Source organism: Chionomys nivalis, chromosome 10, assembly GCF_950005125.1.
Source record: "Chionomys nivalis chromosome 10, mChiNiv1.1, whole genome shotgun sequence".
Taxonomy (NCBI): Eukaryota; Metazoa; Chordata; class Mammalia; order Rodentia; family Cricetidae; genus Chionomys; species Chionomys nivalis.
In genome coordinates, this window is record NC_080095.1 from 40309877 (window position 1) to 40335010 (window position 25134).

General features: G+C 50.8%; 1 protein-coding gene across 2 annotated transcripts; it reads right to left on the reverse strand.

The window, feature by feature from the left end:
* Positions 1–327: 327 nt before the first annotated feature.
* Positions 328–24604, reverse strand: Vsx2 (visual system homeobox 2). Of its 2 annotated transcripts, none has more exons than XM_057783290.1 (5): positions 24235–24604; positions 22906–22990; positions 17946–18069; positions 1391–1571; positions 328–653 (listed from the first exon to the last, which is right to left on the reverse strand). In XM_057783290.1, exons 1-5 carry the CDS (start codon positions 24602–24604, stop codon positions 328–330), a joined length of 1086 nt encoding a protein of 361 aa, XP_057639273.1. The 2 variants fall into 2 exon arrangements, with proteins under 2 accessions (XP_057639273.1, XP_057639272.1); XM_057783289.1 differs by having other exon boundaries at positions 328–710.
* Positions 24605–25134: the final 530 nt, after the last annotated feature.

Sequence of the window (25134 nt, forward strand, 5' to 3'; positions counted from 1 at the left end):
ACAGCAGAGAGTAAGGGGTAGGCTTGGACAAGCAAGCGTCACCAAGGGATGGAGTGGTAGGACCTTGACGCGGGGGTGGCAACAAGGCTCCAGAGGCAGGCTGTTAGGATGAGGAAGTTTGGAAGTCAGGAGTAGGTCCGGAATGTCTCATCATAGTCAAAAACTATGGCCAGAACTGGCCTGTGCCTAGAGCTGCTGGGGTAATCAAGGGCCTGTGGTGTAGGGAGGAGATAGAAGCCAGACCTGGCCTCGCCTCAGAGAGAATTCCCTACACCACTGGCCCTGAGAGGAGAGAGTCTCGGGGTTCCAGAGCCAGCTCTTCTTGACCTAAGCCATGTCCTCCAGCTGCGGTGGGCTGAGCTTCTCTGCTGGCCTATCTTCATCCATGGCTTCCTCCTCTGCTGGCTTCTCAGCGTTCCTGGCCAGGCTGTCCGGCCCTGACACAGTCCCCAGAACCTTGGTGCTGTGCTCCTGAGCTTTGGCTCTGAGGGCCGCAATGCTGTTCTCCCTCAGTTCCTCCTGGGAGATGGCTGCCTGGGCGTCTGGGGCCCGGTCCTCCTGCTCCATCTTGTTGAGCTTGGGCAGGGTCTGCCGTTCCACCTCAGGCTTCCTTCCCGACTCAGCTGCTGCCTCCAGCGACTTTTTGTGCATCCCTAAAAAGAATTGTTGGTATTCGGGTTTAGAAAAGCGCCTGGGAAAGCCATCTTGAACTGAAAACGGCAAAGATAGAGAGAGGCCAGAATTAAGGAGGAGCAGAAAGCCTTTCTTCACATACCACAGTCAAGTCCCACAGCCGGACCAGGGTCAGGGGGTGGGAGGGTGGCTGGCGGGGAACCAGGTCTTCAGCGAAGTTCTCTACACCAAACCTTGGGCTTGAGCACCCCCCCCCGCCCCCAACCTGTCCTGTTCCTTCAGGGCATCTCCCCTAGCCTTTTGTCACAGGATCTCAGGTCTTAAGACCCCAAGATAAGTTGATGCCCGGATGACAGTTGATAGATGGAAGATGGGGAGGTTTGGGGCAAAGAAGTTCTTGGGCAAAACTAGAGGCGGCCAAAGGGACACAGGAGTTCGCTTAACCCACACAGGGAGATATTTCATTCACTATAAGTTCACTTTTAGTCACAGAGGAAGGAGGACAAAGCCTAGGGGGAGGGTCACATCCCTCCTCACAGGACAAAAGAAGCCAGTGACTCCAGAATGGGAGTCTTGACACCCAGTAGGTAGGTACGAAGGATGGCCCAGAAGATGGGGTGGCCTGCTTGGAAGACCTCTTTCCCATTGGGTCACTGGGACCGAGGCCTCCCTACCCAGTGTTCAGTTCCCTCTCCCTGGAGCCCGCTTGCTCTCCTCACCACAGGGGCAGGGCCCCAGGGAGGGTGCGGGCTCTTACCCAGTAGCCACGGGGCACAGGAGTCCATGATGCCGTCCTTGGCAGACTTGAGGATGGACTCAGGCAGGGGGATGGAGTGCCGGACCATGGCCCCGTAGAGCCCGTACTCAGCCATGACGCTGCTCCTGCCCCAGCACTTTTCTCTCTTCCTCCACTTGGCTCTGCGGTTCTGGAACCAAACCTGGCAGTGCAGAGAAACGGGCAGAGCTGGGCTCTGAGAAACCCTAGGCCCGAGGCCTTCACCCCGCTCTGCCTCAGAAGGGGTTCTTGACCCAGCTCTCCTATTCCTCGGAGTCGCGGAGTCTCAGGGAGGATGGCAGGCCGCGGAGTCTCAGGGAGGATGGCAGGCATCAAGATGAGCCGACCGTGGGCAACATGGATCCATTCCTTGTTTTAAATCAAAGCCTGTCTAGGAAGATTGGCTAAGGGCGTTTCCAAACGAGGCTCTGCAGGTGGGCAGCAGCCGGTATGGCTCATAGTGTGCAGGTAGAATGCCCACACATGTGCAAGGGACCTTGCAGGTGCTCACACTTCAGTGTACGGGTGTGCCTCTTGGTGTTGCAACAGGGTGCTATTATCTATGAAGTTCTGGCTTGACTATCACACAATCAAATTTAAATAAAAATATAAAAGCCAGTTAGACAGTGGTGACGCACATCTTTAATCCCAGCATTCCGGAGGCAGAGACAGGCGGATCTGTGAGAGTCCGAGGCCAGACTGGTCTACAGAATGAGTTCCAGGACAGCCAAGGCTACATACACTGAGAAACCCTGTCTCAACACCCCCTGTCCCCCCAAAAGCCTAAACCCTATCATGTTTTTTAAAAAATATTTATTATGTATACAATAATCTGTCTGCATGTATGTTTGCAGGCCAGAAGAGGGCACCAGACCTCATTACAGATGGTTGTGAGCCACCATGTGGTTGCTGGGAATTGAACTCAGGACCTTTGGAAGAGCAGGCAATGCTCTTAACCACTGAGCCATCTCTCCAGCCCCCCCCCATCATGTTTTAATTAAGTTTACAATTTTGTATTGGGCCGCTTTCATAGCTGTCCAACCCACAGGCCATGCCTGTAACAGACCCTCTGGTTTGCAAAATGACAAATTCCAGGGACTGGAGAGATGGCTCAGTGGTTAGGAATACTAGCTGCTCTTCCAGAGGACCCGGGTTTGATTCCCAGGACCCACATGAGATCATAACATCCCGTAACTTCAGTTCCAGGGGTCTGACACACTCTTCTGGGCTGTGAAGGTATCAGGCACACACAAGGAGACAAAACACACATATGTATTAAATGAAACAAGGAATTTTTTTGTTGTTTTTTGTTTGTTTGTTTGTTTTTGTTTGAGACAGGGTTTTTGTGTATGACAGTTCTGGCAGATTTTTTTTTTAGAGCAAATTCCCTGGCCCTGTTACCTGCCACACTCAGGGAAGAGTGCAAGGGTATGTCTGTGGAGCCCAGAAATGTGGGTATACTCGTATACTTGGAGGCAGGGCCATGCTGGTGTCTGGGGGTCTGGCAGCAGGTGGTAGACTTCTTGGGTACCGGTCTGCCACGTTTTCCTGACTTCTCCCATCTGTGCCACCATCGTCTGCCACACACACTTTGCTGCCCTCATTTCAGGCCTAACTTCGAATGGAATTTTAGAAAGGTGGGTGACATTCCTGGGTCAGAAAAGGAACGTGGTGATGTTTTCTAGTGCCCTAGGCCCGAGAAGATAGGGACCTAGCAGAGGACTTGATAGGTGACATCCCAAAGACTGAATATCTGGCCCAGAGTTGATTGGCATGGGCTGAAGAAGCATTACGCTGGGGTCCCTTGGGGGTGTCTACAGCTGCAGCTTCATCATCAACACCTGCAGGGCCGGGGATGGAACCCAGGGCTTGCCCATGCTAGGCAAGCATTCTATCACTGAGCTACATCCCCCATTCCACTGCAGCTTCCTTCCAGGGGGAGATCCAGGAATCCAGCCCTATTCAGAGGATCAGGAGGCCTCTCCCCCGAGCAGCCTTCCTGAGACCAGCTGCCGACAGAGCCTAGAGTTTCCCAGCCTTGTCTTTGATACTCTTTGGGAAACCGGTGGGCCTGGAAGCCCCCTGGCGTTTCTGGTCCCATCTTGATCGCAGGGTAGGAAACTAGGAAAAGAAAACCAGTTTCCTGGGGGCTTTCCATCTACTCGCCTCTGGCGCCCCCGCCCTTCCCTGTGGGCCCCTCCCCCGCCCTGGGCGGCCAAGGTATCAGCTTTTGATGAAAAATTGCTCCTGCTCTATTCAGGAGGCGGCAAAAGAAGAGTCACCCCCAGGGGCAGCCCTGGGCTGATTGAAAAATAAGTTAATTTCAGTTTGAATCGATGGGCCTCAGGCACTGAAATATCACGGGAAATTAAAGCGGCTTCTCTCCCGGGAGCCACGGCATTGACCCGCACTAATTAATGCTGGGGAGGCAGTGATCGCCTCACCGTGAGCTGTTCCCCTTCCCCGGGGGACCCCAAACACTTCTCATTTAACTAATTAGACGGGGAAAATTGGGTGTTAATTTGTTTAGGATTTTTCCCCCTCTTCCTCCCCGGCAGCTCCCTCCCCGGCCCCCGCCCGGTGCGGGGGCGCGGAAATGAATGCGGGGCTCGCCGGCAGATGGCTGCCCCGGTCACTCTGCAATCTTCTCCGACTTGATTGCTTGATTAGGTCGTTAGCACATTAAAAAAAAAAAAAATTGCTTGCCGTCTGGCGCTGGCGTGATGAGTGGGACGCGCGGCAGCGCCTGGGTAATTTATCTTTTTATACGGCAAAGAATTTGATTTCAATCTGCAGATATATGGGGCGCCTTTGACACCTGTTTAACTTCGCACCGCTGACAGCTTAACCCTTTGCTGCCTGGGCAGCAGGCAGTCAAGGCTCGGACGCGGGGTTTAGGTGGCCGCACTCACAGGCGCTTCCCGCCATCGCCGCCAGGTGGCACAGTGAGCGCTGATCGTCCCTTAGCAGTACAGTCTGGAGTTGGGCCGGCCACACCCAGCAGGGGGCGCTCCTGACGCTGCCCATCCAGTTAGGTACAGGGATTTTCTTGTCCCTGCCTGCGAAAGACCTCAGCTTTCACAACGCACAAAGCCATGTCTGGGGACCTCTTCTTTTGCAATAACCAGGAGCCTCTAAAAACAGGAAAGGGCCAGATACAGTGATACATGCCTTTAATCCAAGCCCTGGGGAGAAAGAGAGAGGTGGATCTCGGCCATTCTGGTCTACAGAGTGAGTTCTAGGCCAGCAACGACTACATAGTGTGACTGTCTCAAAAAAAAAAAAAATCAAAATGGGAACATCACTGCCTCAGAAGCTGTGATTCTTCCACCCTCCCAATGACCAAAAGCTTTAGAAAGCCATTGCTGGACTCTCCCTGGGTGGTGGCACTTGCCAGAGAGACACACTTTCGCCACATGCCTTTAGAATCTGCTGCTCCTGTTTAGATCTGGGGAGCAAAAACAGAAAACCTCCTCCTGGTACCCCAACGCTTGGGAAACTCAGGGGGAAAGAGTTCATATGAAGTGATCGCTCAGCGGTATAGAGCACTAGTTGCTCATCCAGAGGTCCTGGGTTCAATTCCCAGCAACCACATGCTGTCTCATAACCACCTACAGTGAGATCTGGTGCCTTCTTCTGGCCTACAGGTAGAGCACTGTGTACAGAATAAATAAATCTTAAAAACAAGTGATGACCGCAAGTTGACTGTCCTGTGTGCGTCAGAGTCCCGAGCCATGAAGACGGCCTGCTTGAACTGCCCTGGCCTCACTCTGTGTTTAGGTCCAAGGCTGCCTGCCTGTTCTCCAGGATGTCTGGCTGCCCTATCAGAGTAGAGGACTCGTCTCATCTCCCATCTGTTTGCCCTTGGTCCCGGTCTACAAAGTATCCACTTGTTCCAAACTCCCTTCTCGCAACAGAGGCAAACTCTAAAAGGACCAATCTGTATACAAGTATATATAAATGACTTCGTGTCTGCCATCCCTCAGTTGAGACAGTGTAGAATAGATAGGGACAGGTTCCACCCATCAAAACTAGGAACGGAAACAAGCCATATGCCCGCAGGCCAGGAGACAGCCGGTTCCTTGGGAGCACAGTGCTTTGGAAGTCAAGGAGGGCATAATTCTTTAAACAGAACCCCTACAGTCAGAGGCTATCTGGGATTTTAGAAACTATACGTAGCCCGGACTGGAGAGATGGCTAGTAGTTAGTCTACAAGCTGAGCTGCTCCTTCCGAGGACCTGAGTTCAGTTCTCAGCATCCACATTAGACATTACAGCTCACAACCTCCTGTAACTCAGGCTGCAGAGGTGTCCAATGCTCTTTTATGGTCTACCCAGGCACCGGCACACACAGAAACAAAAACGAATCTTTGAAGAAAGTATATGTAGCCAGTCAAGGAAGCATAGGTCTGTGACCCCAGCACTTGGGAGGTGGAGGCAGATGGAGGAGGAGTTCAAGACCAGCTTGGGTCAAATAAGACCTTGGAAGGAAGGAAATATATACCAGACATCGATGCCACTCCTCCCTGAGCACCGCATAACCATATCCACCGGTTTCTGCAGCCAAACACACCCACACCCACAGAGAGATACCCATACACTGTACAAGGTCTGCTTTCACCACCAAGTGAGCTTTGATGCTAAAATCATTACAGACCTCCCCAGCGGCAGCACAGTTTGGACTGCGGGATTGTGGAGAAGGCATTGTGGACTGTGCAGATGACAAAGCCCTCCTGGCTGCCCTCCATGGAAGGTGTGACCCCTGGATGGTCCAGGGAGTGCTGGGGGAGAGGCAGGGCTATCGGGTGGGAAGAACATTTTAGATACTAAAGAGGGGGTGTACAGGCTTACAGATACGTTCTGGGCTCATAAACAGAACCCCTTTCCTGGTTTTTCTCTGGCAAATGAATCACTACTGTGGAGATCAGCTTTTGCCCATGACTCTCTCCCAGGGGAACACGCTGCCAGCTGGTGGCTCGAACCCGGACCCTCAATTATGAGTTCCTGGAATGCCTGGCTCTCTGTGAAGACCAGATGTGGCTCCAATTTATGGAGGAAACCTGGACTGGCCAAAACGATTTTGTTTCAGGGCAGTTGGCATCAAAATGGTAACTGTCTTGGAGGGAAGCGGCTGAGGGATGAGTGAGCCATTTTCATAGCTCCCTGTCTCTTGTCTTGATGGGAGCAACCAGCAAGTGCTCAGAGCATAAAAGTCACTACACTTGGGGCTGGAGACATGGCTCAGAGGCTAAGAGCATTGCCTGCTCTTCCAGGGGACCCAGGTTCCATTTCCAGCACCCACATGGTGGTTCACAACTGTCTATAACTTCAGGAGATCCATAACCCTCTTCTGTGGGCACCAGGACCACATGTGGTTCACAGACATACATGGAAGCAAAACATCCATCCACATAAATTAAACTAATTTAAAATCTTTAAAAAAAAATCACCACACTTGATCTTAGCCAAAAGCAATCAAAACCGAAAGGTGCTGGGTGATCGTAGATTCTTCAGACAAAAAATGCAATTGGCCTTCTGTGTCCATGTGAGTGCACTCAACAACTGTGGGCAAATATGTTTGAAAAATAAACAAGTATAGATGTGTGTGTGTGGTCTATGAGTGTGTTGCGTGTGCAAGAACTCGTATATGTACATGTGAGAGGTCAAGAAGTTGGTGTCATCTGCCTTCCTCGATTGCACTCCACCTTATTTTTTTGAGGCAGGGTCTGTCATTGAACCTGGAGCTCACTGACTGATAGACTGGCTGCCCAGTGAACTCTACACAATCCTGTCTCTACCTTGAAAAACTAGGATGACAGGTGCATGCCCTGCTAGGATCACAGGTGCATGCCCCACTAGGATCACAGGTACATGCATGCCCCACTAGGATTGCAGGTGCATTCCCCTCTAGGATCACAGGTGCATGCCTCGCTAGGATTACAGGTGCATGCATGCCCCGCTAGGATCACAGGTGCATGCCCCACTAGGATTGCAGGAGCATGCATGCCCCACTAGGATCACAAGTGCATGCCCCGTTAGGATTGCAGGTGCATGCATGCCCCGCTAGGATCACAGGTGCATGCCCCACTAGGATTGCAGGTGCATGCATGCCCCACTAGGATCACAGGTGCATGCCCCACTAGGATCACAGGTGCATGCCCCACACCAGTCTTTCCCCACGGTTCTGGAGATCAGAACTCAGATTTGCTTGCATAGCAACCATTTACCCACTGAGCCATCTCTCTAGTCCTACAGATGTTTTTTGTGTGTGTGCTGTTTTCCCCAAAACAACATGGTGTAACACCTATTTACATAGGATTACGTCAATTATATATTATAATTAACAGATGATTTAAAGCATACATGAGAATGTACATACATTATGTACAAATTCTATGTTCTCCTTTTGCCATGGTTATCATAGAAGCCACTGAACTACATCACCATCTCTGTCTCTTTAGATAAGGGAGAAAGGCTAGAACTAACCCTCCTTGGGTAATGAAGGACATGTGCTACATTTTGGGATTATTTGAAGATTAAATGAAAGAAGTGAAAGGGCCTAACGTCAGTGCTCTGTAGTAAACGGCGGGCTGCATCCCACCACCTGGCCAGCTTTACTCGAAATAACTACACAGAAACTGTATTCTTTTAAACATTGCCTGGCCCATTGGTTATAACTTCTTATTGGCTAGCTCTTACATATCGATTAACCCATTTTTTTTAATTTATTTATTTACTATGTATACAATGTTCTGTCTGTATGTATGCCTGCAGGCCAGAAGAGGGCACCGGACCTCATTACAAATGGTTGTGAGCCACCATGTGGTTGCTGGGAATTGAACTCAGGACCTTTGGAAGAGCAGGCGATGCTCTTAACCGCTGAGCCATTTCTCCAGCCCCCAATTAACCCATTTTTAATAATCTGTGTAACACCACAAGGTGGCTTACCAGGAAGGATTTTAGCCTACATCCGTCTGGGGTCGGAGAATCATGGCGACTGCCTGACTCGGCTTCTTTCTCCCAGCATTCTGTTCTGTTTTCTCCGCCTACCTAATTTTTTGTCCTATCAAAGGTCAAGCAGTTTTCTTTATTAATTAACCAATGAAACAACAGATAGAAAGATGACCCTCCTCCATCAGTGCTCATCATACAGATGGTGCTCAATAATTGCTAGTTATTATTACTTCAAAGGAGACACAGAAAATCAATGGGAGTTTGCCCGAAGGGCAGATTAATCAATGGCATTACCTGTCCCTCTGTCCTCCCACACTTGTCCGTTAGCAAAGCTGGACTTACAGAGGACGGGGGGTACTATCGAAGGCAGAAAGGGGGGAGTTAGCTAACTTCCAGGCTATAACCTCCAAGCACCTGGGTCTTACACACGTTCTATCGCCAAGCTGCTTTCCAAACCTGAGGCTTTCCTTCCGTTTTAAATGTATGTGTATGTGTGTGCACGCCTGCTCGTCTGCATACGCACATGTGTGTGTAGGTGCCCATAGAGACCAGAAAACATCAGATTCCCTGGACCTGGAGTTGTAGGGGGTTGCGAGTCATCTGATGTGGGTGTTGGAACTGAATCCAGGCCTTCCTGCAGAAGTACATGCTCTCAGCTGCTGAGCCATCCCCAGGCTGGGCTTTCATCTTTTCATACAGACAGCCTCTCTTGTGGCAGATCATGCTGAAACTCTAGGTTTCCAGTATAGTCCAGGCTCAAATGGCAGCAGATCTGCAAACCTGACCTGCCCAGAGCCGGTTCAGATGCGTCTCCATCATCTCAGTGTGTCTCCATCATCTCAGTGTCCCCATCATCTCAGTGTGTCTCCATCATCTCAGTGTGTCTCCATCTCAGTGTGTCTCCATCATCTCAGTGTCCCCATCATCTCAGTGTGTCTCCATCATCTCAGTGTCCCCATCATCTCAGTGTGTCTCCATCATCTCAGTGTGTCTCCATCATCTCAGTGTCCCCATCATCTCAGTGTCTCCATCATCTCAGTGTGTCTCCATCATCTCAGTGTGTCTCCATCATCTCAGTGTCTCCATCTCAGTGTGTCTCCATCTCAATGAGTCTACACTGGAGGTTGATGCTGTGTCTTTGGACACACATCCACGCACCTCCAAGAGTTCCCTGCTTCTCTTCTGGCAAGCTTGTGTGTTTGTTGGGGCGGGGGATAAAATAGCATGTGGGGGATGCCTGGCGTGTAGCAAGAATTAGAAGGAACCAACCTGACGCTTGGTGGATTCTGTGCACCACAATGCTATATCACTAAGTCTCTTTCTAGCACCAGCATTAGGGTCAGAGAAAGGGGCTTCCCCCTGCCTCCCACCCTGCATTGTTCATAGCAGCTCCTTTTCTATTTGAGTCTTGGTTCTGAGAAGTCCCCAAGAATCCCTGAAGTTTCCTGATGGTCTACTTTCTAAAGCAGATAGCCCCTCTGTCATGGAACTCTGGTCCCTGGGAGGACCAGCGTCCTGCCTTCCAGAGCGCCTGACAAAGGTCCCAAAGTGACACAAATGGCCACCAAGTTTGGAGTCCCCAGCAGAGGCTCACTGGGAGGCTTTGGGGCTTTGGGAAGGAGCCTGAGTTTCCAGATACAAACTCCCTCAAAGGTGGAGCCCGGCAGCACTCAGGAAGCCCAGCGTTCAGGCGATCTCTAGCTATCTGTCAGCAGTTGGTGTGGTCGTCGCTCCAGCTGGCAGAGCTCCCAGGTGACCGGGTCAAGGAAGGACTCCTTACCACATGGATGCCTGTTTTCTGCTTCCAGGCAAACAGCAAGCAGGCCAGCCAGGCAGCTCTATGAAGCCTTCCTCCCGCTTTGTAAGAGACCAGTACCAGCAGCTATAGCTGTGCCCCTTGACCCCTCTTGTTCCTGTTCCTCACATAGGCCCCACCCTGTAGCCCCACCCTAGTACCCCCACAGGACAACATGCCCAGGGCTCCTTCCTGGATCACCCCCCTAAAGGTGACATTTTGCGGAACAGATGCGGTTTGAGTATTTGTCACCTTGTGACCCAGCCTTTACCTTTTGCTTATTTTGATAAGACTCTGGAAACTCTGGTTGGCCTTGAACTCCCCAGGCAGCTAAGGGTAACCTCGAACACCAATCCTTCTGTCTCTGCATACCGAATGCTGCCATTATAGGCCTGAGCTACCACACCCTGCAAGGTTTGCTTTTATTTGAGACAAGTTCTTGCTCTGTAGCCCACATTGGCTTTAAACAACCCTGCTTTGTTTTTGCTTTCTTTGTTTCTTTTTTCTTTTTCCAAGACAAGGCTTTCTCTGTGCAACAGTCCTGGCTGTCCTGGCACTTGCTCTGTAAACAAGGCTGGCCTTGAACTCACAGAGATCTGCCTGCCTCTGCCTCCTGAGTGTTGGTATCAAAAGCATGCACCTCCACTGCCTGGCCCTGCTATGTTTTTTAAGTTTAATTCTTCTTTTTATGTGTACTTGTGAGTGTCTGCAGGTATGTATGCAGGATGTCCCTCAAGGTCAGAAGATACCAGGAGGTTGGATCCCCTGAAACTAGAGTAACAGGCAATTATGAGCCACCCTATATGTACTGGAAACTGAACCTGGGTCCTCTGAAAGAGCAGCAAGTGCTCTTACCTGCTGAGCCAACTCTCCAGCCCCTGGTTTGTTTTCACTGCTGTTGTTTGAGAGCAGGTATCACGTCATCCCTGGATGACCTCAAACTCTTGCTGTAGCCAAGGATGACCTTGGACTTCTGACCATCCTGCCTCTACCTACCCAGTGCCGGGATTACGGTCACAAACCCGCAGGCCTGGTTTATGTGATGCTGGGAATTGGACCCAGGCCTGTACCCAGGCAAGCACTCTGTCGTCTGTCGACTGAACAGCATTTCTAACCCAAGTCTTTAAACTCTGTCTTCTGGTGCCTGCCTTGTAGCCAGGGACCGCCACACCCAGTTGTTTGCCTTCCAGGCTCCTTAGGTGCCTTTGTGTCTGGCTTAATGGCCATGTGGCATCCGTCATATTCACCCAGTCTCTTCTCTGATTGGGAGCTGATGAATTTGGAATTATTGCTAACATGATCCTAACATTTCACAGCCACTCAGCATCGTGTGTGTGAGTGTGTGTGTGCATGTGCCTGTGTGTGTGTGTGTGTGTAAGGAGTTTCTTTGAGATAAGGCCTCAGGTTAGCTCAAACTAAACTTTAACTCTTTTATTTTATTTTATTTATTTGTTTAATTGTTTATTTTGAAACAGGGTATCTCTACGTAGCCTTGGCTATAGACCAAGATGGCCTTGAACTCAGAGATCTGCTACTCTGCCTTCTGAGTGCTGGGATTAAAGGGGTATGCCATAATGCCCGACTTGTTTTTCCTTTGAAACAGAGTCTCAGTACAAAGCCCTGACTGATCTGAAACTTCCTCTGTAGACCAGGCAAACCTGGAACTCCCAGAGATCCACCTGCCTCTCCTGAGCCCTGGAATTAAGATATGTAGCACCATACCTTGATTTTGAGGGGCTTTTCGAGAAATGGCAGGTAGCCACGGAGGGCCTCTAACTCATGTTGCCATTCTACCTTACAGCAATTTTTCTACTTCAGGCTCCTCAGTGCACCTAAAGCTTCCTACGCCTGCCTGCCCTATTTCAGCCAACTTCTTCCTTCCCATCCAGTTAAGGCTCAAACATCAAACCTGTCATGGTCTCTGATGCCCACAAGGGGGCAGCTCTTCCCACATTTCTGGGAATCTGCACAGAGCATCTATTCCCCATGACAAGTTACTTCCTTCCTCACCTCTGTCACCCCAAACTACATTATCTCCCACTTCTGTTAGCCCACTTACAACTCTACCCTAAGCCTGAGACATGGTGTTTTTACAGACGCAATGACCTGGGAAGGTTTGAAATGCAGACACCAAAGCTCTCCTCCAGACCAATCAAATCTGGATCAGTGGGTATAGGGATGCCACAGGGGTATTCTACAAAGTTATCTGTGAGTGCACAAGGCCCTGAGTTCAATCCCCAGCACTGCAAAAATAATAAATGAGGAAATGGAGGCCTGGTCCAGCAGTTAAGAGCTTTTGTTTTTCTTATAGAAGATCTGGGTTCAGTTCCCAGCATCCGCGTGGTGGCTCCCGTTCCAGGGGATCCAACACCCTCTATGACCTCTGAGGGCACCAGGCATGCACATGGTGCACAGATCTACATGCAGGTAAAATACTTGTATACATAAAATAGATATTGGTAAGCATTCTAAACCAGGATCCTACAAACCCTTCCCCACCACGACAGCTACCGTGAACTTCTCGGATAGAACTTTGTCGATGGGATGAACAGTCTCACTGTGTTTCCAAGTCTGGCCTTGACGATGGAACCTAGGCTATGGTGGAACTCTAGTTCCTCCTGGCTTAGCCTCTCAAATGCTGGGATCAGAGATGGGCCACCATGCTTAGCTCCAGCCGTGCCTGTTATAAAGTGGTCTCCAGGTAAGGGAATGTTAGAAGTGTTAGGTGGTAGCTGGGTACGGTGATACATCCCTTATATCCCAGCTCTTAGGAGGTAAGGCAAAAAAGATTTCAAGTTCCAGGCCAGGTTGGGCTACATAGCAAGACCAGGTCTAAAAATAAAAATAAACTCAAAAGTTAAAAGCCAGCCGGGCGATGGTGGCGCACGCCTTTAATCCCAGCACTCGGGAGGCAGAGGCAGGCAGATCTCTGTGAGTTTGAGACCAGCCTGGTCTACAAGAGCTAGTTCCAGGACAGGCTCTAAAGCCACAGAGAAACCCTGTCTCGAAAAACAAACAAACAAAAAAAGCCAGAGTAGAATAATGCTCGCCAGATAACCCATACTCACCTTTTCCCACACAATAAATTGCTACAAGCAGTGTTACTATATCCATCCACTTTGCACGGATGCTTTTCTATACTAGGATATCTTTCTTTCGTTAAAAATAATAGAGCTGGGCGGTGGTGGTGCACGCCTTTAATCCCAGTACTCAGGAGGCAGAGACAGAGGATCTCTGTGAGTTCGAGGCCAGCCTGGTCTACAGATCAAGTTCCAGGACAGGCTCCAAAGCTACAGAGAAACCCTGCCTCAAAAAAAGAAAGAAAGAAGGAAGGAAAGAAGGAAGGCAAGAAAGAAAGAGAGAGGAAGGAAGGAAGGAAGGAAGGAAGGAAGGAAGGAAGGAAGAAAGGAAGGAAGGAAGAGCAATAACATAATAACCGGTTAAGAGAACAGAGCCAGACCTGGTACAGCACTTGCCTATAATTGTAGAACCTGGGAGGTTGAGGCAGGAGGATTGCTGAGGCTGACTGGGTGCCAGTCTAGCCCAAATTCAGGGAAAGACCCTGTCTGGAGGAAATAAGACATGGAGTGACAAGATGGGACACGTGACCTCCTCTCTGGTCTCTGAGAACACGCCCGAATGCACGCACCACACCCCCATGCATTTATATCACAAGCACATGCAAACACACACAAAAACTGAAAACAAAAATCAAATTTTAAAGAAGAAAAAAATTATATGTTTTAAAAGAGGGCCAAGAGGGCTGGAGAGATGGCTCAGTAACTAAGGGCACCAGCTGCTCCTGCAGAGGCCCCAGGCTCAGTTTCCCAACACCCACGTGGTGCCCTGCAACTGTCTGAAACTCCAGTTCCAGGGGCTCCAGCACCCTCTCTTGGCCTCCACAGAAACTGTGCACACAGTTAAACACATAAAAAAAATTAAAGACAAATCTAAAAAAAAAAAAAAAAAAACACGCAGTGGCAGGATGCTTGCCAAACGCTGGCACGGGCCTAGGTTCCACCATTAGCTCCAAAAAGAAAAACCAAAACCCAAACACCGTGTATATAGCCCTCTCTTACAATTCTAGTAATGTGTGACCTCAGAGAAAATAAAATTAGTCTGGAAATCCATTTCCTGTTCTCGAGGACCGACATCTTGAAGCAGCTTCCAGAACGTGTATTCTAAATTTGTTTCATAAAGAGAACCATGCGGCCAACTCTACTGTAGTGACATAGAATGTTTCTTTCCCCAGCATGTACCACATCACTACACTCCCAGCCCGGAGCTGCCCAAGGAGGCCTGGACCGCTGTTGCTGCCCTTTGTCCTAATTACAGTTGGTATACATAGTATCATTTCATCTCATGGGATAGCAGGCAAACTGGGCTCTGAATCCCAGTCTCTTATCAATCTCTTATCAACTTTACCTTTCAGCCCCTCATTTTCTTCATCTGGAAAATGGGTATGAAATCACTACCAGACTCATCTGGTGTTGAGTGACGAAACGCCACAAGGCATGCCAGGCACTGAACGCCGAGGGCGGTGCCAAGTTTTCAGCAGAGGCCTCGATCAGATCACAATGCCGTCAGCTAGGTGAGAATTTGGGGAAATGCTACTATCATTATTTTTACAAACGAGTTGTGTGAGGCGCAGCCTGGGACAGGAGGTCTCAGATATATCGAGGTTTTACTTGGCTTGGATGAGCAAGGGTGAAGCTTCCCAACTGTCTACTTAGGACTGCTGAACTCTAGTTGGCCCGCACTCCCATCCCATCAAGGGCAGCTTACAGCTCGGTGGGGCAGGTGATCCTGATAATGCCTCCTGCTCAGGTAGTTCAGGGATAGGGCGCTGGGCAAGCAATGCAAGAGGGTGTGAGTTCTTTTGTTGTGGTTGTTGTTTCGAGACAGGGTTTCTCTGTGTAGCCTTGGCTGTCTAGAACTCACTCTGTAGACCAGGCTGGCCTTGAATTTACAGAGATCTGCCCGCCTCTGCCTCCCCCCCGCCCCCCCCCCGTGCCAGGATTAAAGGCGTGTGCCACCACCTCCAGGCCAAGGTTGTAAATTCTACCCCGTGCGGACACCGCCACAAAAACAAAACAAAACAAAAACCACAGAGAAACCCTGTCTCGAAAAAACAAAAACAAAAACAAACAAACAAAAAAAACCAAAAAGCAATCATTGCTCCATTCTACTTGTAAACTCCTGACTCTAAAGACTCCCCGTCTCTTACACACACAGGCACACACGTGCATGCACACACTTGCACACGCACATCGCCCCCTGCTGGCCCAGTGTTGGAGCAAGCAAGTGCCGGTGCTGAAGTGGTAGCCGTGGTAGCCATCCGTCTTCAGATACGTTAGTTCCTCACGTCAACGTACCCAGACCCTACTCCTGACCTCAAACCACCTTTGTTCTCCCAGATGTGGGTTCAGCGTCCTCAAACACAAGGAGCCCACGGCAGAGGGTGGGTTTTCAGACCTCGTTCTGGTTACCTCCACTTTCTAGCTACTGAGCGCAGGAAGCTGCCAGCCTCCCTTTCTCTAGTTCTAAAGGAGGGCTATTGGTCTCTACCCTGACCCCTGTCACCGAGATTTAATGACAGCAGAGCCGAGTCTGAGCGAGCGTGGACACGTGTCCTTCACTGCTCTGAACTCCGTTCACGGAGTTCAAGGGGCGGGGTCCACTCTCACGTGCAGCCAGTTGCATCTGCACAAGGGGCGGTGTCTGTCCGCTCTAATCTCGTGAGTACTAGGAGGCTCTGGGAGGCGATGCCTGGCTGTGAACCCAGGAACCTGGTTCTGGGATCGGTGGCACCACCCCCCCGAAGTCACCCTGCGTTGCCTGTATACACCCTTGGCACATGAAAACTTCTCTGAGATACCTGGAATTGTTACCAGTACACATCAAGACATTTCCTAAGCCGCTTGGTTAAATTGCTGGGGGCAAAACCACTTAATCGCTCATAAATTCCTGCAGGGGGCAGCACTTAGCTATGTGGCGCCCAGGAGACTGGCAAGACTCTGACCTCATCTCTGCGATATCCGCCCATCCACAGTTGGCAGTCCCAGTCCCAGAGCAATGCATGTCCTCTCCTCCCTGTGCTGGTTATGGTGACTTCAAACCTCTCCCTATAGGTGACTTAGTAAAGCTAACCTGGGCCTGTTGGGAGCGTGTGTAGCGCAGTTACAGGGAGGTCCCGGCTTCCAACAGACCTGCCCACCACACCACAGCCAATCAGAGACTAGATAGCGTACTAGAGAGACAGAGGCTGTGCGCTCACGGGCCTGTCAACAACAGCCTAGGTCTTGAAGCCGCAAGTAATGGCCAACTTGACGCTAATGAAGGCCGGGTGGAGATGACCGGATAAACCAGGTTTACAGGGCACCCCCCGGCCCCATGCACGTGTGTGCACACACAAACAGTTCAGAGTCAACACCCAGGTCTCCCCCACTAAAACTCAGCTGGGTGAGAACAGTCCCAGGTCTCCGCCATAAGCATAAGCTGCCTATGAATAATTGAGTTTATTGTTAGTGTCGATGTTTAAAGCCTGGAGCTGAAATTCTGAGCTGATGTCTCGTAAAAGGAAATCTCTTTTGGAAAAACAGCTCCTGGCCTCATTCCCATTCCCTGGTGCTCTAGTTGGAGAATCCGAACAACCCATAACCTTTGCTTCCATCTCTAGAACGTGCCTGGGACACTCTCCTCCACCAAGCACCGGCTGGCAGAAGATGCTGGGCAGGCAACAGCAGCAGGAAGTCAGGACCTGATCTCCACCCCGCCAATATCCCCTCACCAGGACCAGTTCTGGAGCTGCAGGAATCCACCCTCCTCGTCTTCCTGGAGCAGTTTGCACTTGAGGCTAAGATCTAATTGGAAGCAATTCTTCCCACTCAATTCTCTGGCCTCATGATGTTCCTGTATCCTGGGGTTTCTGGGTTGGGGAAGATGCTATGCCTGGGAGGCCCCCCTCCACCCCTACCACAGGAGGGCACAACAATCCAGAAAAGTGGCTGGTTACACCGACCACACAACCGCCCAGGAGAGGAGGAGGGGCTTGGCGAGTCCCACTAGAGGGCATGTGTGCCAGTCACTTTCTGAGTCAGTCCAGGAAGAAGTATTGAACAGGAGGTGTGAGCAGGGACAATGGCTGCCTGGTCCTGGTCATGAGCAGAGCACTGAGCTGCAGCTGGGTACAGTGACCAGGGATAAGAAGAGAGGGGGCGAGGCTCGACTAGGGTTAGAGGCAAAAGTCTCAGCCACCATGACCACCTGGCCCTCACTCTGGTCTTAAAACAGCCATGTGCTATGACAGGCTTGCTCAGGACACCCCCCCACACACACACACTCCAATCAGCTCTGTCTCTTATCACCAGGCCTCCTCATGGCCCACTACAATGTGCTCTCAGGAAGTCTGCCATCTGTATTTTGTTCGCTTTGGTTTGGGGTTTGATTTGGTTTTTGCGGTGACTGGGAAAAGAACTTGAGTCCTCCCTCATGCTAGGCAAAGCACGGCTCCACTGAACTAGCCCCATCCCCAGCTCAGGAAGCCTACAGTTTAGAAGAGCAGGCAGATGTATCAAGTATCTACCAAGACTCTCGTCCACCTGGTGTCCACTTACATGGTAGGTATTCAACAAGTTCCTGTCAGCTTAATAGACTTAGATGAACTATCTTTTACTGATCACTGGCAAATGATTTTACCCCAGGGAAGGACATAGATGGTGAGAGGATAGGTACCCGCCTCTGGGGACGTACATGTCTCCAGGCGACTGGAGAGGCTAGCAGCTGGTACCTGTATTCTGTCTTCTGGCAGTTCCGTTTTCATGGCCAGCATCTCCCGGGCGTAGACATCTGGGTAGTGGGCTTCATTGAATGCCTTCTCCAGCTCCTCTAGCTGATAGGAAGTAAAGATTGTCCTGCGGGGAGCAAGATCAGAACTCAGAACTTTGGAAACTTGGAGGAGCCTACCTTGGAGAAAGCAGGCCTCAGTCACAGTCAACTCCTCTCTCTCTCTCTCTCTCTCTCTCTCTCTCTCTCTCTCTCTCTCTGTCACACACACACACACACACACACACGCACATACACCAGGAACACATAGTCCACTTCTTATTATCCAGGGAAGAGGACCCACATTACCCTGGTGATGGACATTACTTTAGCTTAAGCCACATTTTACTCAGAATCTTTCTGGAAACACGCTGGAAGGAAAGTGTAAGAAGAAAATTCTAGAAGACTGAAAGTCAGTCTTCCAGCCCGGTGGTGGCGGCGCACGCCTTTAATTCCAGTACTTGTGATGGAGGTGGGTCATCTTTTTATCTGTTGTTTTATTGGTTAAGTAATAAAGAAACTGCCTTGGCCCCTTTAATAGGACAGAAAATTAGGTGGGTGGAGTAAACAGATAGAATGCTGGGAGAAAGAAGCCGAGTAAGGAGTCGCCATGATTCTCCCACTCCAGACAGACACAGGTTAAGATCTTTCCTGGTAAGCCAGCTCATGGTACTACACAGAATATTAGAAATGGGTTAGATCAATATGTAAGAGCTAGCCAATAAGAGGCTGGAACTAATGGGCCAGGCAGTGATCAAAAGAATACAGTTTCCGTGTAATTATTTGGGGGCATAAGCTAGCCATGTGGGCGGCCGGGTGCCGGGGAAGCAGCCCCGCCGCTCGTATTACAACATACTTGGGAGGCAGAGGCAGGTGGATCTCTGTGAGTTCATGGTCAGCCTGGTCTACAAGAGCTAGTACCAGGACAGGCTTCAAAGCTACAGAGAGAAACCCTGTCTCAAAAAACAAAACAAGCGGGGCGATGGTGGCGCACGCCTTTAATCCCAGCACTCGGGAGGCAGAGGCAGAGAAACCCTGTCTCAAAAAACCAAAAAAAAAAAAAAAAGAAAAAAAAAGAAAGAAAGCCAGTCTTCCTCTCCCACAAGCCAAATGAATGAAGCCTTGGCGCAGTGGACCTGCATCCTGAGCTCCTCCCCATCAGACAGATGTAAAGATTCTCCTTAAAGACCAAATGCAGCTTCATTTTCAGCGTTTGTCCAGTGAGAATGGAGTCACTCCCTCTCATCCCCTCCAACTTTCCATCACACAGATTCAACTGCTCACAGGTAAGTGTGAGGATACACCTACCGGTCCCCTCTCTGATCTCCCCCAGAATGGTCCACACTGATCCATTTAAAGATGATAAACCGTTAATCCCAGCGCTTAGGAGACAGAGGCAGGCAGATCTTTATGAGTTCAAGGCCAGCCTGATCTACAATAGTGAGTTTCAGGACAGCCTATGCAGAGAGAGATCCTGTCTCAAAAAACAAACAAACAAAAAACCCAAACCCAAACCAAACCAAAACAAAAAAACCAATGACAAGAAACTGAGGAAAGCTGCAGTCTCTCACCCCAGGAAAAGGTGCAAAGAACAAGCCTCAGATATTATGGGGTTCACAACCCCCTTTTAGAGTAAACTAGGAACTCCCCAACTACAGATGCAAACTCCACGGACTTTACACCCACTGTTTTTGCCTGGCCTTTGTCTTACACCCTCATCATCAAGTCCACAGGTCCAGTTTCTATGAACAGAACTTGTAAAAGGTGGCATGTCCCTTCCTGATCCTCTGAGATTTGGATCCTGGGACCAGCACAGGGTTTATATGTACAGTCTCCCTGCTAAGCCCTCCCTTTCCCTAGTGCATAGAAAAGGTGCACATATAACCCTCATTTCTCGAGTTAATATGGAAAGGTCTTCAGTGTCACCAGGGATATAACCAGGTCACGTGGGAGAGTTGTGTTCCTTATAGAAAATGACTAGTTTGGCTTTAAGCTATTTTGTCTATTTTCTTGATGGCAATATGTGGAATGCTTATATTCACAGAAAGTTAATTCGTAGTCTGGGTGTGGTAGTAATGCCTTTAATCCAACTACAGAGACAGAAGCAAGCAGATTTCTGTGAGTTAGAGGCCAGTCTGGTGTACACCAGGCTAGCCGGAACTCTGTCTCAAAACAAAACAAAAAGAAAGAAAAAAGTTAACTCTTCAGGATTTTGAAGATCCGCAGCTCTCTGTTTGTCTCTGCTGGAGATCCCTGAGCAGATCATCAAACTAAACAACCAAATGCAAGTTCCTTTTAAAACCAGGCAAACTGAGGAACACAACTGGTGTGGCCTGTCCAAAGCCTAAGAAGAAAGCTGACTGTGGATCATTTAGGGTCAGTAAGGGCCTTGCTGTACTTTGAAGAGTCCCATTCAAGAAACAAAATGCAGGCACAGTGGGGACTGCTTACTCTGTGCTACTGGCTCTGGAGAATGGGGTAGGAAAAACACAGCAAGTTCAAGGCCAGTTTGATCAACACAGTTCAGGCCAGTCAGGACTATGAAAGAGAGAGAGAAAGGGGGGGCGGGGAGAGAAGGAAGAAGCAAACCTTAAATCCCCCAACTTTCCCTCATTCCCACCTCAGACCTAAGAACTCCTTCCTATTGCTGACCACAAACTCTTCAGCAGGGTTCTGTCTCCCACCCAGTGACCCTAAACTGCTCCTGGCATCAGCAGAGCCCAGGATCTCTTGCAAAAGGATCTGCATTTTTCCCAAGAACAAAATCCCAGAGTTGGGTGGCCTGCTGCATCCCCAGTCTACCTCCAGGTACTGTTGCTTTGTTTCCCTTAAGCCCATCTCTCACCACAGGATTCCAGGGGCTCCCACAGAAGCTCAGGAAAGTGTGTTTTGTTTTTCTATCCCCCCCCACCTCAAAATCCATAGCCAATTATCTGCTACCTTCATGCACCAGAAATAGACAGAAACCCAGGGTAGCTAGTTCTCTTATTTTGGTGAGCTGTTTTATCTGGCTCCCAACCCACCAATACCCAGAATGGTTCTCTGCTAATAAGGGTGGTAGGTGAAGGAAATGAAAGACTTTAGGTATGGACTTGAGCTCAAAAACACCTCGCTTGTTTTTAAGTGGGCAGTGAGTGAGATGCCCTAATGCCTTTCTGGCACTTCCCAGCACTCCCAGAATTTGGGGAGTGCTCACTCCAGGGCTCTCAATGCTCCCAGGGCAGGAGCAGAGTGCTCCTACCACATTAATCTTGTCCCTGCAGGAAAAGATTCCTTTAGGACCTGTCGGACACAGATGCATAGGTAATGTTTCAATTAATAGATGTTGGATTTTTTTTAAAGATCAGTGACTGGACTAATTTTTAAAAATTCTGTTTAAAATAAACTGGTCTGGCAAGCTGGCTAAACATTAAGGTAAAGGCACTTGCAGGGCAGCCTTAGAGTCTTAGAAGATTCCCTGGAACCCACAAAAAGGTGGAGAGAATCCATGCCACAAAGTTATCTTGGACCATGAGATCCGTTTCCAGAATGTCCCTCACCCTCACCCACACACCCCAGCTATCACATGCACAGGATAGTATCGAATAGGAATGAAAAAAGAATAAAACAAACTGAGCTAAAGCCAGCAGCTGCCTGCAGGAAAGAGAGACCCAAACTGAAGTTCACGTTCCCTTAAACCACAATCTGTTCTGAGGTCAGGAAAGAAAGTCAGTAATGACCTCTGAGGGTGGGGAAGCCAGGGAAATTCAAGCCACGGGTGGGAGAGCGAAAATGTAGAGACTAAGACCAAATTCGGGAGAGAAGAGGATGCGAAGGGACCACAAACCAGAGAACTGTCCCTGTGGCCGCCCCGACTTTGGTCAGGACAGATAGAAAAGTGAAGATACTGGCCAGCTGGGGAGTGCAGGGACAGGACCTGCGAACCGCTTCCAGAAACTTAGTCGCTCATCTCTCTCGCCTTCCTTTGCTAAAAAAAAAAAAAAAAAAAAAAAAAAAAAAAAAATCGCCTCAAGATTTCCACTAGGAACGAATTAGTGTGACGCTAAAGTGAATGAGTCTGCCCCCCTCCCAGAGTGAAGGGAGGGAGCATACTTCGTAGGACAGAACCATTGAACTTTAACTTTGGACACTCAACGTCTATTTAAAGACATTTTTTCATATTAAAAATAAGTGTGTGTGTTTGCTTATTAGTCCTGCACATGGTGCCCCAGAAGGCCAGAAGCATGCACGAATCCCCTAGAGCTGACCAACTCTCCTTGGTTTGTCCACCAGTGTATTCTACCCAACTCCGGTCTCCGCAGGAGGAACCAGACAGTCCACTTTCTTCCCCATCTGCCAGACTAGGAAATTGAGGCTCACGGAAGGGTAGCAGTCTGCTCGGTAACATAAAGGAGCAGAGGTAGAACTAGCAAAGGTCCGGCAGTGCAGCTGTCCCGGGAGTTTTTGTTGTTGTTGTTGTTTTGCGGGGGGAGGGGGGGCGATTGCAACAGAAAACTGAAGTGTTGACAAGACGTGGGGTGGTTTAGGAGGAACGGGGCATCCAGGGCCGAGGTTGCACGAATTTGGCTCCAGCGGGAGGTGGGAGTTTATTTATCTGCTCCCCACCGGGTCTGTGACTTTCTGATCAGTGCAGGGATCTGGAGTCGCCCAGACGCCCTTCCAGCTCAGGTCTGGCCCCCAACTTGTCTTTCCGTTCTCCAGCACAAAAAGAAAGCCAAAATGGTGCGGCTGCTCCGGCTGACACTCAGTCAACCTCACCGGGTGCCAGGGCCCCCAGACAGGCTCCGGCAAACCACGCAGGTGTCTTTGCCCTGGTGCAGCGGGGGGCCCTCACATCTGTCCTCCGCAGAGAACAAAATCTGGGTGACCCGGTCCGGAAGAAGGAAGCTAGAGATGAGGGCAAGAAAGAACCGTAGGGCCCTTACCTGTGTCGCCGCTTCTTGCGTTTCTTGGTCTGGTTTAAAGCCGATTTGGACATTTTTCGGTCGCTGGAGGAAACATCTTCGGAATCTGAAAAGCGGGCGGAGAGGCAGGAGGCGGAATGGGGAGTGCGCTCCGCAGAGCCGCAAAAAACGGTGAGGACCCCACCTTCCACAGCCTAGGAGAGTGGCGCAGGCCTGTGGTCTCTACTAAGACCTTCTGGGCCTGGGCGACCATTCCCATCCCTAAGCCCAGGCTGACCCTCCCCGGGTCTGCTTCTGAATCCAGAAATTTTGAACAAATTTTTTTTGCAAGAAAGGCTAAGGCCCAGGCGCGGTGGCTGGCCCGGTCGTGGGAGAAGGAGGCAGGCTCTGAGGTCTCAGGGACCCCGGTTGGAGCTCTGCCCTGCGGCAACAACCAAGTCCAAGTCCCAGGTCGAAAAGTTGACCCAAAGAATGGGGGCCTGTTGGAGGGGAGATCGGGCTCTGGAAAGGTCTGGAGACTGCGGGTTCGCTGTCTCTTTCGTGGCATCCACGAAATATTTTTCTTTTCGAGTACGGAGAGCCTGCGATGAACCACTTTTCGTTGTCCCTTCTACATTTAATACATAATAAACAAAGGCACGAAAAATCTGAATGACTAAGAGCCGGTGAGCTAGAACACACCGCCGGGAAAGTGGCCCTAAAAGGGAGAAGGGGAGCTCATCCAGGGTCCCTAATCCAGAGAAAAATTGGGATCCAATACAGAGTGCCGCTTAGGTTGGATCTGAGGGATGCCCCTTGGCTGCCGTGCTGGCTTTATTTTCCCAGTTCGTAGAGGAAGGAAATCAGCTGAGCAATACATGGGGTTGGAACGGAGAAGAGGGGAGGAAAAGGAGACAACTTTGGACACAGGGGCAAGGGCCAGGGCCAGCCCCTCTTTCATGTCCCGCCAGCCCAAGGAGTAGCATCACGCTTCAGGAGCATAGGCCCAGGCCACGGGCGGGCGGAGCAGCAGAGCTGGGGCCCTCCAGCTAAGCTCCCCGGGAGATGATGCGACAAGGACTGGGCCACCCGGAGCTCAGCATCCAGAGGGGCCCCAAGCCACAGATGCGATCGAGCAGGGCCAGACACTAGTTCACAAGAACTGAGCAGGGGTCGGACAAGCTGAATTTGAAAACCCTGAGTTCCAGATCGCTGGCCGGGGCCCTCTGACACCAGGCCTGGGCTGAGATCTGTTGGCCTACACGAACTTTTCCTCCCGGGGGAGGTCGCGGCCCGCAGGCAAGAGCCAACAGCGCTGGGCTGCTGCTCTCCCAAGCAGAGTGGCAGGCGAGCAGCCTCGCCCTCACCTACCCGAGCTGGCCGTCTGGCTGGTATCCAGCGGCCCCGACGCTCTGCCTAGTGGCTGCAAGTGGACGCTCTGCGGATCGGACAGCACTTCCAGGAAGGTGGGCTGTGCGTAGAAGCCGGGAAGCCCCCCGGGCCCCAGCAGCCCCATGCTGCCCACTCCTGCCGGACTGAGCACGGAGCGCGCAGCCAGCAAGTGCCCCGGGGCCAGGCCGTCGAGGGCAGCCCGCGGGTGGGAGCTAGGAGACTCCTTGTTCAAGCCTAGGATCTCCTGGATGCCGAAACCTGTGCACCTGGCCGGGGCGCCCCCCGAGGTACTCTTGGCCACTGTCTCAGATTTGGGCTTGCTCAGCGCTTCCCCCGCTTTCCCCGTCATCTCCCGGTTCTTTGGAGGGGCTGAGGCCGCGGGTCTTTTGCTCCCCCAACCCCGCCCCCGCCGGGCTCCCCGCTCCGCGAAGTTGGTCCCAGGTGCCCCCTCCGGTGTCTAATGCTCTGGAGCCCCAAGGAGATTCCCTTTTTATCCAACCAGGCGGCTGCCCAAGTGGGGTCAGAGCTGAACAGCCAATCACCGGGGCCAGGAGCGATTAGGAATTCCAAAAAGCTGGCAGCTCCCGCCGCCACCGGCACCTAGGGGCCAGGGCGCTGCAGGCCCAAGAGTGGTGGGCTCTGAAGGGTACCCTTTGGGCAGGGATCCCGCGGGGGGCGGGGCGAGGTGAAACCGCTAGGTTTGATGTTGTTCCAGGAGGTACAGTGGCTAGGGAGTATGAGTTGTATAACCTGCCTGGGATCAGTCCCAAGGTTAACTGAGACAGATCCCTGGTGGGGGGCGCGTTGGGAAAGGCTGCAGACTGAGACTAGAGGCTAGGAGACCTCCTCCCTCCCTTAACTCAGCAGCCTCAAATAGAC